The following is a 17601-nucleotide window of genomic DNA, read 5'->3' as shown; positions in this document are numbered from 1 at the left end:
ACAGATGTGTTCCAGATGAGGTCTGAAACTTTGTCATTCTGCCAAAAAATGCTGTTGGAAAATTTGTCTGAAAGTCTTTTATTGTGACGCATATTGCATGAATGCCATTAACATGGATTTTTAGCAGCCATTTATAAAATATGATGGTACCTGTGGCATGGATTTCATCGACCTACTAGTGAGGATGCACTCCAATCAATTCGAGATAATGAAATAGATCAAAGGGAGCTCAAATTGTGGAAAGCCTACAAAAACCAGAATGCACTGGGCCTGTAGCCTTCCAAGGCGCTTTGAGGCCACTCTACGCTCAGCTGTCGCTTTCACTTCGCTGGCTTTGATGACAACATTAGCTAGCAGTAGGGCGTTACAGCCAAATGCGTGCTTGCAAACAATGGCAACATACCAGTCGTGTTGATGTGACTCATCACCAACGTGAGCTCATTAGTAGGGAACATTGACATTGTACACCATATACTGCACTCAAATTGTCATGTTATCATAGAAAACCCATTTTCTATTCGATGTCATCATTTGCCTTGCACAGTCGTGCTTCGAGATGCAAGTGATCGAGTTTACCAGTAGGTTGAGATACAACGTGAGGAAAAAAAACTGAAATACAAGAGCTGAATTATGACATTGAACTCCACTCAACTCCGTTCACACAACAAGTAGCAGTTTGGCAAATAGTGTCAAAATAGTCTTTAAAATTTTTTTATTGCCACTTCCAATTCTTTACTGTCAAACTAAACATGACACAAAGATAATTAAGTTTTCCATTTAAAACAACCTAATAGATTTGCCTTAAAAAAGTCTGCTTAGCTTTATGCTAACAAGGCTAACTAATAGCATTGGTGTTGCGGCGTTACAACCCAACACATGTAGACAGGCACTATAGCAATACTCACAGGCATATATTCTTTATCCTTTGTGAAAAACTACTAATATAACTGCTTTACTGAGTCAGTTGTGAATTTCTTCTTTGTTGTGTGTGTCTCTGTCTTTATTATACTGCCCCCAGGTCCCCAAGGCGCACATAACAGAAGAAGCAGCACAATGTCCATTGAATTGAAGCAAAAAAAATTAAAAAATGTATATTTAATTATGTCACTACTGTATGTTTTTATCTAGTACAATATCATAGAGGGCTATTTGTCTTGTTAAAAAACACATTACAAACATTTTGGTTGGTTTGGCTGGAATGAAGTAATGAAATTTCCATTCATTTCAATGGGCCCATATTTTAATAACACCGTATGGCTGCTCAGTGTTCGGCGAACATTGGTTGTTGTTTGTTTCCACTGGAGAAAAACATGGCATAATCTTGTGACTGTTGTATGGTCGACTCACAAAGTGCAGCCTGTCTCGTGTTTTCTTTGTGTTTCAGGACATAAACAAACGTCTGTCTCTCCCAGCTGATATCAGGCTACCGGAGGGCTACTTAGAGAAGTTTGCCATGAACAGCCCGCCCTTTGACAAGCCCATGAGCCGCAGGCTACGACGCGCTTCATTGGTCAGTACTGTGCGTGCGTGCGTGCGTCTCTGTGTGTGTGAGTGTGTGTGTGTGTGTGTATGTACGTATGCTAAGCAGCTGCATCTTATTTGGGTCTGCTGTGCATGTCTGCTCAGGCACATTCACAACCAAATGTTCATTTATATAGTATTTGATATGCTGCGTTCCACAAAAATGGTTAACACACTGCAAATCCGTGTACAGTACATAAACTCGTTTTAAATGCCCACTGAGGTATGGCTTACATTTAACAATGGCTCAGTAGGGGGATGAATGAGACTGTTACGTATCCAGGCCAAGAGCATTCTGGGTAAGAATGAGAAGGAGGAGGGTTGAGAGGAGGGGTTTGCTTTACATATCCAGAGAGGTGGAGGATGGGGAGAAATGGGGAAATATTCATGAATATGCAGAGTATCCCTTTATGCCCCATTGTGTTGCTACTGAATTAATGCCGCTCTTTCACGCGCTTTTATTTTTTTTGGGTGTTGGAGACACACAGTCCTTGCTTCCATTCATTCACATCTGAACAGAATCATTCTCTCTGCTCATCATCCTGATTTACATTTTGCATAACACCTTTTGCCAACAGCCTTGATATTCTATGACAAAGTATAAAGGTTTAGTGCTCCATCGCCCCTTTTCGCGTTAATGTCGAGCAAGGCCAGTGCCCTGCCGCCTGGCTCCCTTCTTGCGGCGCTTTAATGACGCAGCTATTTTGCAGGAGATGAAAGGAAAGGATCTTTGAAGCGAGCTTTGCGAGGAAGACGGGAGCTTTACGGTGGATGAGAAGGTGGCAGCCTTCGGCGCCTTTGAGACGTTTAACGACGTCAAAGTCATAGACATGCGTTCTTGAGCGACTTTGACTTATTTCAGGCTGCTGTTTCTACGTGACGTAACGCCAGGATCAATTATTCAGCAGCCGTGCCATCCCGACTCGGATTAAACACTACGACACCTTGAAGAGAGGCTACGAACAAGGACGATAGAGGCGAAAATGCAGAGAGGGATGAAAGCAGACTATTAAAAAGGGAGTTTGCAGTGTTAACACTGCTAGCAAGATTTGGATGTAGCCTCACTTCACTAATCACTTCACTAAGCGCGCTCATACACTTTAGTGAGGGCTCATTCGAACGGTCATAATGAAAGTCCATAGTCATGATACATAATCACAGAGAAGGCTATCCAGCTTCAACAAACTAAACAGCACTGTAAACAAACTGACATTCGTGACATAGCATGACTTATTCATCATGGTGTTATCGTTTTGAAGTTGTATTTTGGGGCAATTTACAATCCATTCGAAATCAAAAAGGGGTGATAAACTGTCGAGCGGAAATGTTGTAGCGTCGCTTCTGAATTCTCTCGGCTGCGTGATGTCCCTCCACCGCTGAAAGACAACTCCTACGTTCACCAATTAGTCATATGTTGTTGCGTCTTCGCTCTGCTTCATTTTGCTGTCTTGTTGTTGGCAAACAAGGGAATGTCATTTTTATTTTTATTTTTTTTTAATTCCTGAGCTGTTTGTTCTGCCATAGGTTCAGCAAGATTTCTAAAGTCCAAGGTAGAAAAACACGAGGCCACGGGGGGTTCCCGCTATGAGTGTGCCAAATGATTGACACCTTGTCGGTAAACGCCTTCTGTCTCTGATTGGGTGTTTTTCCTCAGGCGCGGTGGTTTTTACAGCTCAGCTTTCTCATGTGCTGCTGTCAGGTCACGCAGACACTTTGAAGAAAATGTGAAAAAAGTACATACTCGATTTTTGTCAAATGCATACGTCATCAAGAAAAGATGATTTTCAAAGTAGCAGTAGTTTTGATTGTATGCTAACTCATATAAAATGGGATTCAGTTGTAACTTGTGTTCTTGTGCCATGACAACATTTGCACTACTGTCTGTGTTTTTCACTTTCTCAACACGCTCAGTGCATGTTTGATTAAAAGTACAGTACTGGAATAAAAATCTATTGTGCGTGTACATGCAAAACACACTCCATAAAATGAGTTGAAGTAAAAAAAAAAAAATGAAAACAGGGTATTGTAGATGATCATTTCTATTGTTGTTACTGGTATGGGGGGGGGGGGGGGGGGGGGGAAATGGGTCATGGTTCAAATCCCAGTGCAAATGACAAGAACTATGTCCACAATAATCAACATTGTTAAAACAATACATAATATTATTGGCTTGCATTAGCGTTATTGTTCTTTGCATACAGCGCTTACGGATCACATTAAGTAGTGTATGTAAGAAGGTGCTATAAATACGTAAGGCTTCCCCATCACATTTGTGATCAGTAAATGGAAGCCCATGCATAGCAAACACACAGATGGTACTAGCCCATGGACTTTTGAGTGCATTTGGCCTTTGTTACCAAAACCATGAGCAAGTGTCAGGTGTCACCTAACATATGTGAAACCGTAATCGGATCTTTCTTCACTGTAATCCAAGCAAAGGTAGTTGGTATCAGATTTCTTATACACTTGTTGCCTTTGATAATCAATTATATATAACAGTCGAGTGAAGACTTTGGGTTACACTGGTTGAGGTTTTTTTCATTTTTTTATCTTAAATGACTGCCCTGCGATTGGCTGGCGACCAGTTCAGGGTATACCCCGCCTCCCGCCCGAAGATAGCTGGGATAGGCTCCAGCAGCCCGCGACCCTAGTGAGGAGAAGCGGTACAGAAAATGAATGGATGGGTCTTAAACCACATCACTGATTACATCTCATAGCCAGTTTCTTTTTTTTTTTTTTTAATCTAAAGCGCTTCCTATCACCACTTCTTTTCTTGGCGAAACATTTTTTATCTAATCTCGCTTCTTTCCCCCGTCACGCTTTCGTATCGGCTACACACAGTGAAACCCTTGGTGCTGTATAAATGAAGGGATGGTCTTGTAAAGGACTCTATTCCCAGCACACACTACATTTCATTGCTTTGTTTGGTTTTATGTTGCTTCAATTTTGCTAAAACCTGCCACTGCAGCATTGGGAGTGAAATTAAGTTGTCAGACGCATATGCAGCCCCGCACACAATGACGTCGTCGGCTCGAGTTAGATGAGCCCTAGCGGACAGGAATGGACAGTGGTGAGGCCAGCCATGATGTATGGATTAGAGACAGTGGCACTGAAGAGAAAACAGGAAGCAGAGCTGGAGGTGGCGGAAATGAAGATGTTGAGGTTCGCTCTCGGAGTGACCAGGTTGGATAAAATTAGAAATGAGCTCATCAGAGGGACAGCCAAGGTTCGATGTTTTGGAGACAAAGTTAGAGAGAGCAGACTTCAATGGTTTGGACACGTCCAGAGGAGAGAGAGTGAGTATATTGGTAGAAGGATGATGAGGATGGAGCTGCCAGGCAAGAGAGCTAGAGGAAGACCAAAGAGAAGGTTGATGGATGTCGTGAGGGAAGACATGATGGCAGTTGGTGTTCGAGAGGAGGATGCAGGAGATAGGCTCTCATGGAAAAGGATGACGCGCTGTGGCGACCCCTAACGGGACAAGCCGAAAGGAAAAGAAGAAGATGCTGATCCCGCTACATGGTCACTGTGTGTTGCTTGTGTGGAAGCCCCCTTCGCCCTTATAATCTCATAACCACGCACATAGACATTTGAAATTGGCTTTCAGATATGCCTTTAAAGAGATCACATGCTTCATTAGCTAACTTGGTCACTAGCACCCCCCCAACCTCACAGATGCAAGTGTGCCCTAATATTGCCATGGCATTCATATCAGCATCAACGCTGAAAGTTGTGTCACTTTAGGACGAAACAAATGATAAAAAAAAACTTTTCCTGGAACGGCCTTGACAGCGACTGACACACAGCTGAGGGGAAGTGACAGTGAGAGGGATAACAACTGGCAGGTCGGTGGGTACCACCGCGTGACATAGCTGCAGCCGTCTATTATTCATGACCTCAAAACCAGAGGACATATACGTTTGTATTATACTGTCATGTCTCTATTATCTTCATTTAGATGGAATAATTCATCCGTTTCACTAAGATAAATGCTATTTATCCATCTTTATAATGCAACCATTGACTTGTAATTTACAGCACATTAAATGGATAATAGTGTTGAGGTGTTTTGTTTTGTGAGGAACAATACAGTGGTGCCTTAAGATATGAGCTTGAGTCGTTCTTGTAACTCTTTCCCAACTGAAACGAATGGATATGCCATTAATCCGTTGCAGCCTCCCTCCCCAAAAAAAATAAATTAATTTTTGAATGTGTCTTTTAATACAGCAAGTAGGACTTGCAACGTAGCACTTTATAAAACATTTAGTAACAACATAATAACGTAATTTGTCTATCATGATTAATTCATTCCAAATCCTTCTGGTTTGTGTGACTTGGCCACTTGAGTGGAGGCGGGGTTGTAGGCAGTATAATATAATAATATAGTCATTGTTTGTTTGTTTGTTTTGTATTTTCCTGGTACGCCGGCTTCTTCCCACGTTTGGAAAAAGATGCATGTTAGATTCATTGAAGACTCTAAATTCAGGTGTGAACGTGACTGTCAATGGTTGTTTGTCTATATCTGGCAGCTGGGATAAGCTCCAGTTTACCCACGACACTAATGAGGATAAGCCATATGGAAATGGGTTACATATGTAACATAAAAAAAAATTATAAATTATAATTTATATAGGGGCGTGATGACTTCCACACTTGCAGTATAAAAGACAACCAACAGTGTTTTCCAACCTTTATTGAGCCAAGGTGACATTTCACATTAGAAAAATCTCACGGCAGACAACATTTCATAAAATGTATGAATACTGGAGGAAAAAAAAAGAAGACACTCACAAATGGACTCCCTCAGTATGAAATCTGATACCTCTTCATCTACCTCTCAGGTAGATGAACAAAGAAACAGTATATCTGTAATTAAAATACAACTTTTCCTAAAAATTAAGTGAAATTGGATGGCACCCTTGATGATCGCTCATGGCACACTAGGGTGCCAGGGCACCCTGGATGCTAATCAGAAGGTTGACGCCTGGATATTGAAACAACTGCCAAAATCTCTATAATCATTTTTCTTTTAACTAAAAAAAAAAAAAAAATGCAACTTTAAAATGTATCTTCAAGAAATTACAGAAGTTGCTATGGTCAAATTCAGCTTCCATATCTTTCTAGTTGTTTTAAAAAAATGTTGGCTGTGCTTTTATTATTTTTATTCATTTTCCTAAATGTCTTCTCTTCTAGTCCGAAATTGGCTTCGGGAAACTCGAGACCTACATCAAACTGGACAAACTGGGGGAGGTGAGATGAGAATATCAACCAGAAATGTATGTAATTCTCACGACACTTTTGGATGTTCAACGTACTTCCCCATATTTGCCAGGGAACATATGCTACAGTTTTTAAGGGGCGAAGCAAGTTAACAGACAACTTAGTGGCTCTGAAAGAGATCCGACTGGAACACGAAGAGGGTGCACCGTGCACAGCCATCAGAGAAGGTTTGACACTACCGCCGGTGGCTTTGCTTTTTAACAGCTGAGTTTGTTGTTTGGTTCGACTGGCAATCTCTACGTCTCCTCCTCGCAGTATCTCTACTGAAAGACTTGAAGCACGCCAATATCGTCACTCTCCATGACATTATCCACACTGACAAGTGCCTGACACTCGTGTTTGAGTATCTGGTGAGTGTGTTTGTGTGTGTGCGCTGTCAAGTAGCGTCAAACTAATGTTATGTGTCTTACTAATCTAAATGTCAACACTGCATTGTCTCGTCAGGAAAAAGATTTGAAGCAGTACATGGACGACTGTGGGAGCATAATGAGTGTACAGAACGTCAAGGTACGGCATTTAGTCTGCACTCAAGAGAATTCTGCAGTTGAACGGGATTATATTCCTACTCTCTCCCCTCCAGATCTTCTTATTCCAGCTGTTGAGAGGTCTGGCTTACTGCCATCGAAGGAAGGTCCTCCACAGGGACCTTAAACCCCAGAATCTGCTCATCAACGAGAAGGGAGAGCTGAAACTTGCAGATTTTGGTACAGCCCTGCTTTACTAAAATGCCAGCCTGTTCAAATTTATACTCTGCGCAATAAACCCCCGCAATTCATTTTTAGTAGCCACTCAACAGAAGCAGAAATATATGCGGCAAAGACTCTGTAACTGTAACTTCCGCTAACAAACAAAAAAAACCAAATAAATCAATTTAGCTCCTTCCCTGCATACAAAGATCTCAGTAACTCAGTCGCGATGTATCACTTTATAATACTTCTCTGACACCAATTACAACTTTTCTATGGATATTAGCCAGGGATTTGGCGCCTCCATGTGGTGTTAAGGCGATTTTTATCAGTTACTAGTTAAGGATAGGTTTCGCGAATATTGTATGAATTCATGAATATGGAGCTGAAAACAGGTGGGAGTTTACTGAACTTTGCGGGCTGCGGTTTTCCTTGGGTGACAACCATCATTTTTAAATCAAAGAATGATACTCACATCGTCTTGAATTTTTGCATTTGTTTAATTAATGGTGTATTATTGTATACTTGTATAAAATACTGTACTGAAAACCCACTCTCGTGACCCTAAGCCAAAAGCCATGTGGGGCCATGGTCTCAACACAATCTGTTGACAGCATGTTAGAAAATGAATGCAATGAAAATTGTTGAGTCAACAAAGTCAATATTTCCTTTATTTTGTGCTTCTTTCCCCTCTTTAATTAAGGTTTGGCACGGGCCAAGAGTGTCCCCACAAAGACCTACTCAAATGAAGTAGTGACATTATGGTACCGACCTCCAGATGTGCTTCTAGGCTCCACTGAGTACTCTACGCCCATAGACATGTGGTGAGCAAACACACACAGACTGCTCTTCATATTCACGGCATTCAAATTCAACTTGAATTCCCACTGGGACAGACGAGAGCAGATGGTTTGCCCACTCTGTATGCTGCTTTCTCACTTTGCTGCTGAAAGGGGTGGCGGTGGCTACACCTGGATAAATGGGTGCCATCATCATTTCTGAAATATTGTGGCCCTTTCGGCAACAATTCCCTCAACTCACATCCTGCCAACAACACCAATTGTCACAAGGGTGTCGTATTAAATATGATCAACTGAAAAGTGTAATGCACAATTATCTTTCTTTTTTTTTTTTTTTTAAATAATGGGCAGTCTGTAGGGCAAAAGATAGATGCACTGTACACGAAAACCTTTTCATTATCAACTTATTTGTGTGTATGTGTTCTTATTGTTCGAAAACATTCCATTGCTCACTCACCCTGTTTTTGGGTGTCACTGTACAGGGGTGTGGGCTGCATCTTTTATGAAATGATCACAGGCAGGCCTCTCTTCCCCGGATCCACCGTGGAGGACGAACTTCACCTCATATTCCGCATCCTCGGTGAGACTAAACAAGGGCTTTTCCAGTGCAGAAAATTCTCGCTTTTTTGTTTATTTATACTTACATGTGTGTTTGTAGGCCAACAACTTTTTCCCCTTGCTAAATACATTTGATGCCCCCATTGAATTTGTTGCGGAACTGTAACTGGTTAATAAACTGAACTGTCAACTCTTCCAGGCACCCCCACAGAAGAAACTTGGCCCGGCATCAGCACCAGTGAAGAGTTTAAGACGTATAATTTCCCCAAATACAACGCAGAGCCGCTTGTTAACCACGCTCCGAGGTATGTGCGCGTACTCACAGGCAGAAGAATCATACAATGAATGCGCAGTGTAATACCGTCACAACATGCAATATAATATTCAGATTATATTCACCGGTCGCTTCTCGAATTAGTTACATGAAGTGTCGAGTGAGTCTAGTTCCTCCACAGTTAGTGATGTGCCAACAGGATAAGACTTAGACCTCAGTGACCCGTCTTCTCTGTTCTTTGCTGGCGTGCAGGATAGACAACGACGGTCACGACTTGCTCTCAGTGCTTCTGCAGGTAATGGACATACAAGTGATCGAGGACACATTTCAGATAAATACATCAATAAATGATGACCCTTTAAACCCCTCGTCTGTCTCTGTGTGATTCTAGTTTGAGGCAAAAAAACGAGTGTCGGCCGAGGATGCTCTCAGGCACGCGTATTTCAGAACGCTTGGGGAGCAGGTTCAAACCCTGGCTGACAGTGAGTCAACTTCTGCTAACGAGTCCTGCTCGAACGCGCACACGTGGCACCATCTCAATCACTGCCTGCCTTTTGTTTTCAGCGGCATCAATCTTCTCCATAAAAGGCATTCAACTTCAGAAAGACCCAGGGAAGAGATCCTCCGTCTACCCAGAGTCAAGTAAGTCTCTTGAGACGGGAAACTAGAAGAGAAAGACAAACACGGAGGATATCTTAGTGGGAATAAGACAAGGACAGGCCTCCTCTCGCTCTCTTTCTTTCTCTCTTCCTCTTCGCTTAATGTTTTCTTTCATGCCGCTGTGTGGTCATACTTGCTGAGCACTATGTCCTAGTCTTACATCACTTTCGTGTTTCCTAATCTATGATATTACTAGCGGCTCCTGTGAGACATGACTGAGATGTTGCACTTTACGTAGTAGTCGTACTGTTTTTGTTATTTAATAAAGAGAAGATACTAATCCTCTTAGCAATGAGCAAAAACGTTATACAATAAAATAGCGATCACAGAATGGACACAATGTTACAGACAAAACGCTGACATACTCTTACAGTTGGTCTTTATAGTGAGACAGGTTGCCACGGATGCACTCAAAACATTTTCAACATCTTTTGTAGGCTTTACACGATCAGGATTTTTGGGGCCGATCGCCGATCAGCGAGTTAAAAAAAAAACGATAACCGATCACCAATCCGATCACAAGATGGAGGAATGTGTCTATTTAAATGACCTGTTCATTTACTGTATATACTTCTGTACTTAATTGCTCCAAAAATGATATTTACAACAAATAATATATCTTTGTTCATCTATTTATGCCAGTGAGGCATAATGAGAGACAGAACAAATGAATGGTCTTCTATTAGATGGCAGGAAGTACATACAGTAATTAATGTATCCACTTTTTGTGACATTTTTGTTTGTTGGTGTGGCGTGAGATTTTTCAATTGTAAAATATGTTCCTTGGCTCCATAAAGGTTGGAAATCACTGCGCTGCTTACGTACAACCGTCAGTGCTAGCACTAGCTTGCTAGGCTACAGAACGATTTGTTGCCTGCTTGCGAGCCGTATCGTATTAAAAGTACGTGAACATACCTCAAGCAAGCCTTAAACGAACGTCCTCTCCTGTCCTGAGCACCGGTGACCACCAACGCACGTTTTCCCCCATTTTGTTCTTAGAAACACACGGCGCGATCCATTGTTGTTGCCGTCGCCATGGTAACGAGTGTATCCGGTCGCATTTGAGTTGACAAGATGAAGCCCAGTGATCGGAAAAAAATGGGATGCGGTGGTATACAAGGTTTTATTGCAGTAGTCTGACATCGTGCAATCGTGAAAGAGCAAATGTGTGTTGTAATCTGATCCGGGCATTACGTGTTGTCTGTCCCACACTGCTGACATGTTTTTTTTTGTTTTTGTTTGTTTTTAATAACTTCATTGGCCGTCAGATATTTACAGTAGTACGTCAAAAGACACGCGACGAGGCTAAAAATAAACCCGCCTTTGGATTAAAATATACTGTGCACGATGGCGACGGGGAATAAATGTCTTTTGCGGATCCGATCAATGACATCCGCAAAAGACAATTATGACATTAAAGCCGATCAGCATAATATGCCAATACCGATCAGGCCGATAAAATTGGTGTAAAGTCTAATCTTTTGTAAGTGACGTCTATTGTATTTGAAAAATGAACAAACTTTGCAGGGCCGGTTTCCAAGAATAATGGTGCCTTGTAATATTAATCGTGTTGGGCTCTTGAAATTGAAAGACAAACGAATAGGATTAAAAAATAGATACATGAGTAAAATAAAGAATAAATAGTTAACTAAGCAAATGAGGTTTATCCCTTACTAGTTAAGGATAGGTTTGATAAATATTTGTCTCAATGAATAATGAGCAAACAAGTGTGTCTAGAGCCTCCTTTTAAAAAAAAAAAAAACACCAGCAGTGTCTACGTTCCTGATGCCCTCTGGAGGCGCGGACCATAATGGCTGAATGCAGCCTGTTAGTGGGGTTTTCTTCTAGTTTTTGGAATAATTCAAAGGCCGGTGCCAGAGGACCTCAGGACCCGTGAGGGTTGATATGATGAAAGCAGATCAGATAGATATAATGGCCTAAGAGCGTTAAGAGATTTAAAAACTAGTCCAAGAATCTTGAAATCGACCCTGAAACACATGGTGAGCCAATGCGGTTTATACATTTGAGTGTGACTCTCCGTGAAGAAGCGTGACCAGGAACCTGCGCACAAACAAACACACTAATTCACAGTCTATGTGTGAGTTTCGTGTCTTTCTTTCTTTCTCCACTCTCTTGTCCGTACAAAAACCTGTTCCTTTTCGTTGTCTCTGCACCCATTCACTCTTCTCTCGCAATGTTCATCTCTTCCTAAATACTTTCTGTCTCCTTTGTGCTCCCTACTCCACATACTTCTTTATTCCCGACTCCCAACCCTAAAAAGCGATGGCCCATAGGCTAGGCTCTGCGCCCTCGCAGTACTTCCAGAGAGAAGCAGCCAATCCCAGGCCTCAGAGTCACAATCTCTCCTCCACATCCACTGGCTGAGTGGCCGCTACCATTCTGGTAAATACGGTCTCTTTCACACTGTCTGTATCATGTTTTATGTTTCTTTTTTTTTTTTTTTTTTAATCTATTTGACTGTCACTTTTCCCCCTCTTTGTTGCGATGCCACATTCTGTATGTCTGTCCTAAGTGAATCAACCTGAAAAATGAATCTCTCATCCTTCCCTGCAGGAGACTCTTATGTAGTCCAAACAAGCTTTTCCTCACATTTCACATTCGTGCAGAATGAACATCTCGACTTACTCCCACTCCCTCTTTTTCTTCGAGCAAACCTGCTGCCAGCATTTCTGTCAGGGATGAAAGGAACAACAATGTATTGGTAAAAGAAAGGATTCTGATGGGGAGTCAATTGATTCTTTTTATCTGTAGTCCTCTTTAGGTTTCTCCAGTGAGAGATGTAGTCTTTTTGTTGAGCGTGTAGGTAAGGGCCTGAAGTCGTGTGTCTTTTTTAACCAGTAGCATGGATATACTGGACTGTAGTGTGGGTTTTGTTGCAGTGTTTGACTTGATACTGGTGAGTATATTTACACAGGTTCCTCTGTATATATGACGAATAATATAACCAAATAAACAATAGTTGAAATGTTAACCGTTGTGATACAAATTTGGCAAAACTGCATTGTTCATTATAAAATTATGAGTAACTGGTTTGCTCTGATACATATTTTTTTGTTTGTTTATGTGAATTGTTAAATGTTGTCATCATTTTTATTCCCCGAAATCTTATGTATTTTTCAAAGCCTGTCAGCAAAAATCTAAACCTTACTGATAACCTCGAGATGTAGCGGAGGCTGTTATGCTCGCTGAATGCAGAAATGCTGTGGGAATAAAATGTGCTTAAACACATACTGATACAATGTTTCCAGCATGTTTGGCCAACATGTTTGTCTCTGTCTGTCTATCAGCTCAGGGAAAGGGCAGACGGCAGAGTGTGTTGTTCTAGCGGTGTCGGATGGTCCCAGAAGTGAGGAGGTCCACGACTGAAGGAGCAATTCCATCAGAGACAAACATTCAGCGACCACACCACGCGCACTGAAGGAGCGACACACTCTCACTTTGATGAAGAAAATTATTCACGCGTCCGCATAGAAACATCAACAGAGCTCAACAGATTTTGGGACTGAAGAATTCAGACATGACTAAAGAATAATGCTCTCCCCTTGAGACAGACAAAAAAAAAAAAAAGATTAATTCGAAGAAATGTGTGTGACCACAAGAGAGGAAAGTGGGAGCGCTCGTGAGTCTCCTTGCTGCTATTACCGCTGCCGTCCAGACGGGGGCAGTGTCGATGTGGGCCGAAACAGAACGCGAACTGTGAAGATGGAGTGGCAGTGGCCCTGATTCAAATGAACTTCATCACTCTTCAGTCTGTGGAACTTGTGCTGTACATAAACAGACTGAGCCTCAATCCAAACTCGACACATTGCACCTCACCTTGGCCCTTTATTATATGATCTGTAAAGCACGCATGCGTGCACATACACACACACACACGAGCTTCATTCTCTAGCTCCATAGCTCTCGCTTTTGCGCACACACAAACACTACCCCTTATGTTTCACTTGAAAGTATGGTGTGTGTGTGTGTGTGTCGGCATCAATGGCGTTTACGGAGATGAACTTTAGCACCTTATTGTCCGCTAGAGGTCAGGGACATTGTACTTTACCTCATGCGTCAGAGTTAGGCTATGATCTAAATGTAATCAAATCTAAATGACAAACGGAAAAGAAAAAACAAAACAAAACACTAATCATTGGGAAAAACTTGGCGGATGATTTAGGTTACCACAATCATGGACACTGTAACGACTACTCCCATTAAAGCAAGTGTCACGACAATGAGTTAAAGAAAGCGTACAAGTCCTCACCTGCTTCTCCTGAGACACCCCCTTTTGCCTTGACTCGCAAATTATTGTGTGTGATATTATAGGCGTTGTTGTTCAACTGTTCTTTGCACCTAATTTTACCTCTTTGGATCACCAGTAGATGATTCAACAGCCCCAATCTTCTCCAAGACCAGCTCCATGTGCAGTGTCTATTTTTACACTTGATTTTTTTCGTTTTGTTTTCCTATTTGTATATAAGATCTTACTTTGTACTTCTCAGAAGCAATGGTATTTCCGATTAATGGTATTTCTCAGTCTTTGCTGTGCTCCCGCTGTAATAGGGTTAGGCGACTGGCTGGGAAGGTGTTGCACATTCCTCGAGCTCAGGACTTAATTGCTTGTGTTGTTTTTTGTGGGTGCTGCAAGGTTGCGGCTGAACCTCAGTGAATCCCTGTTAGTGCAGAATATATTGCCCCAAAATCCCTTCGCAAGGCTTTATTATGAAGTATTTTTCTGCGTTGATGCGCCATTTCTTTTGTGTTCCCCATTCTCTTTTATTTAGACTCCAATGAGACTACCTGGTGTATATCGTAACACTCTCGAAGCATGTTTTGTGTATTCAACACAGCCATGTTTTCAGATGGTATGTGAAATTGCTGGAAAAGGAACGTCGCCAAATGATTCCAATATTTGCATGGCATGTGAGCTAATAATAATCATCACATCAAACATCATATTGACCCCAACGATAGCAATGAAAAAAAAAAATAAGGGTTTGTGGTGCTTTGGGACCAGATAACAACTTGAGTGTGTGTTCAGCGCAGTGTAGAAGCGGGTCACCGGGTAGTTAGCGGGACTTGAAGCACTCTGAAACGATGTTACGTATTTCTAGCTGCCAGGAACCTCAAGCACACACAACCGTTTCACACACCGGTAAACTAACATGTCAACATGTACTGTATCGCCGAGACGGATTATGGGTATAGATCGGTGTGTTGCGGTCTTCTGGCGCTGACCTGGGATCATCTCAGACTGAGACGCGATCACAGGTCTGTGCCTGTCAGGACTACGCCACCTAGTGTGTGGCAGTATGTAGCATGTACATAGATGATGGCTCACTTTGTATATATAGAGAAGTGTATAGGTTTGATACTGATATTCACATTCTGCCCTTTTTGTGTTTCTTTAATGAAAGTCATAGCAATATTTCTGTAATCGATAAAAAGCCAAGGTAGGGTGTAATAGGGTGAAAATTTATGATTTTTAAGGGGTGACTGTGTATGGTTCAACTGTGAGACTTGACAAAGAAAGTGACAAGGATGTTGGTCTTTTATGTTTTTGCTGTTTATGCAGATGTGTTTCATAGGTTGGAGTTTAGGAAGGGTCACTAAACACACCGATTATTTTCGGATGTTTTTTCCAGTGAAAGCCATGATGGTGATAACAAGGTGGTTGTGTAAAGTGGTTACTTAAGGAGAAAAAGAGATGTGTACACCAAGTTAAAAAATAAAAGTTGTGTTATTAAACTTTTGTTGTCTCTCTTTTGACGCAGTAAATATTACACTTGTGGCTGTGGTCAAAGTTCACATCTGCTAATGAGCACCAGACACCAAATACACATAGTGTATAGGGTGTGTAGACTTTTTATATCCACTGTATTTTATTCATTTATCTTACTATGCATCCACCTTTCACTGGCCAAAACCAAAAGTGTTTTACCATGATGTAGTGCAGTGTTACATCACTGCAAATAGCAATAACAGTAAACAATGTTGAAATCCTACCTAGGACGCCAACGTAGAGACATCTCATTTCACAAGACTTCATAAAAAGCAACACTTTCCAGGGTTATTTTAACCAACACGTTCACACCAAGTAAGGAGACAGAAGTAAGAATCACAACTTGAATTACATAACTTTGCAAAGTGAGAGCAGCTACAAGAACAAGCTCACCTGGTTCCGCGAAGAGTATGGGACCCATTGGATAGCACACCACGATGTGGCGCTCCACGGAAATGACTCCTATTGTACACAGACTTGCTATACCTGCGAGAGACAAGAGTAATTAGATATTCCAAATTACACAACATTACTTTGACTGTAATTTCATGTGTCTCTACCGAAACAAAGCAGAACTTTCAATTCAATACTCATAAAAGAAAGAATCCTATTAAGTATGCATAGGAGAAGCTTTGAAAAGAAATTGAGAGAAGCCACAAACCCATCAAGTAAACATGCAAAATTGAAACTAACGTCACAATAACTCCTGAATATCTTGTTATAAAGCCTACTTTCACATACTTTATTACTTATGGATCTTTACGACGCCACACACACACGCGCGCACGCTCACAAATACATGCAGCAGTTCGGCTGAGGGACTCACCAAAAAAGGCCACAGCAAAGCCTTCTAATATGCAGCCCACGCGTCCAAGACTGAAGTATCCCATTGCGGTGGTCACTGTGGTGGGCAGCCCTCCAAAAACAGCACAGCCCAGGTCACATACAGCCAGGCTGACCAGAGCGTAGCTGAGAGGCTGCCTCGGCTGCTTGTGTCGCACGGTCACCGCAATCGCCGGGATGTTGAGAATGATCCCCAAAATAGAGAAGACACCCATGATCACGGCCAGCATGGCGTAGCCAGTCCGACGGAGGAGCTCTGCGTTGGCCTCGCTGACAGAAAAGGACGGGTTTCCGCGAGGGCTACGGTGCTCCAGTCGGTCATTTATGTGAAATGGGCTCAAGCGGACGGAATTTTCGCTGATAGGTTCCAATACTTAACATTAGCAGCCCACCTGCCTACTGAAAACTATCTGACCAAATTCAAAACATCCAAAGGTCAAAGGCGCTAAAATTAAAACTTGACTGCGTAATCATGGTGATCATCATATTCCAAATTTGGGATCCAACTGTGTAATTGAACAAAGACGTTAAAGATTTTAAATGTTGCGGTACAAAAACGAACGTGAAGAAATCCTCAAAATAAGGCCACGGAGAGTGGATATTTCCAACCAAATCTGCAGATCCGGATGGTGATGGCAATAATTCTGCCTAATAACCTGTAAGACTGCACTTTCTGTGATTGTCTCACAACATGGGTTTAGCAGTGTTTCCCAACCTTTTTTGAGCCAAGGCGCCCATTTTACAAAGCACTAACCAAAAATAGCACGAAAGTATGAATACTGAAATAATGATGTTCCCTTTCTCTTGTTACTCACAAATTAACTTATTCGGTGTGAAATTTGGGCTTGCTTAATTGAACACAAAGATACTCCCGATTTGCCATCCATGTCAATATTGAAGTGATTTGTGTTTTGATGTTGCTGTCCGTAAGAATGGTTCTTGGTGTAAAACAGGGAACCCATTTTGTCAACAGACAAGATTTTTTTTCGTTGTGCTAAATCACCAAAACGGATATTACATGTAATTGACAGTTTTTAAAAAAAAAAAGATCATTTTTTTTTTTTTACTTTTGAAATTACCGGTTAGTACATTACTTCTAACTTATACTCAAGTACAGTGTGAATACTTTTGATGTACAATACTTTAATTGCAAAATAGCCACAAAGTCTATTAATTGCTTCTAATAGATCA

At 41.6% G+C, this 17601-nt stretch overlaps 1 protein-coding gene across 6 annotated transcripts in view; it reads left to right on the top strand.

The window, feature by feature from the left end:
• LOC133490133 (cyclin-dependent kinase 17-like) overlaps positions 1–15533 on the top strand; it is a 42736-nt gene extending 27203 nt beyond the window's left edge. For 3 of the 6 annotated variants that reach the window (XM_061799832.1, XM_061800099.1, XM_061800265.1), the window contains 14 exons: positions 1385–1510; positions 6715–6771; positions 6854–6968; positions 7057–7151; positions 7246–7308; positions 7382–7505; positions 8191–8311; positions 8770–8867; positions 9045–9150; positions 9372–9414; positions 9511–9601; positions 9684–9761; positions 12061–12182; positions 13088–15533. In XM_061799832.1, the coding sequence (XP_061655816.1) occupies positions 1385–1510; positions 6715–6771; positions 6854–6968; positions 7057–7151; positions 7246–7308; positions 7382–7505; positions 8191–8311; positions 8770–8867; positions 9045–9150; positions 9372–9414; positions 9511–9601; positions 9684–9761; positions 12061–12164 (1221 nt within the window). In that variant the 3' untranslated portion in view covers positions 12165–12182; positions 13088–15533. Of the gene's footprint in view, positions 1–1384; positions 1511–6714; positions 6772–6853; positions 6969–7056; positions 7152–7245; positions 7309–7381; positions 7506–8190; positions 8312–8769; positions 8868–9044; positions 9151–9371; positions 9415–9510; positions 9602–9683; positions 9762–12060; positions 12183–12353 lie in introns of all 6 variants that reach the window. The other 3 variants (XM_061800010.1, XM_061800183.1, XM_061799926.1) reach the window with 2 other exon arrangements.
• Positions 15534–17601: the final 2068 nt, after the last annotated feature.

This window comes from Phyllopteryx taeniolatus, chromosome 1, assembly GCF_024500385.1.
Source record: "Phyllopteryx taeniolatus isolate TA_2022b chromosome 1, UOR_Ptae_1.2, whole genome shotgun sequence".
NCBI classification, from domain to species: domain Eukaryota; kingdom Metazoa; phylum Chordata; class Actinopteri; order Syngnathiformes; family Syngnathidae; genus Phyllopteryx; species Phyllopteryx taeniolatus.
Note: the sequence above shows the minus strand (reverse complement) of the source record. Positions and strands in the feature narration are given on the sequence as shown.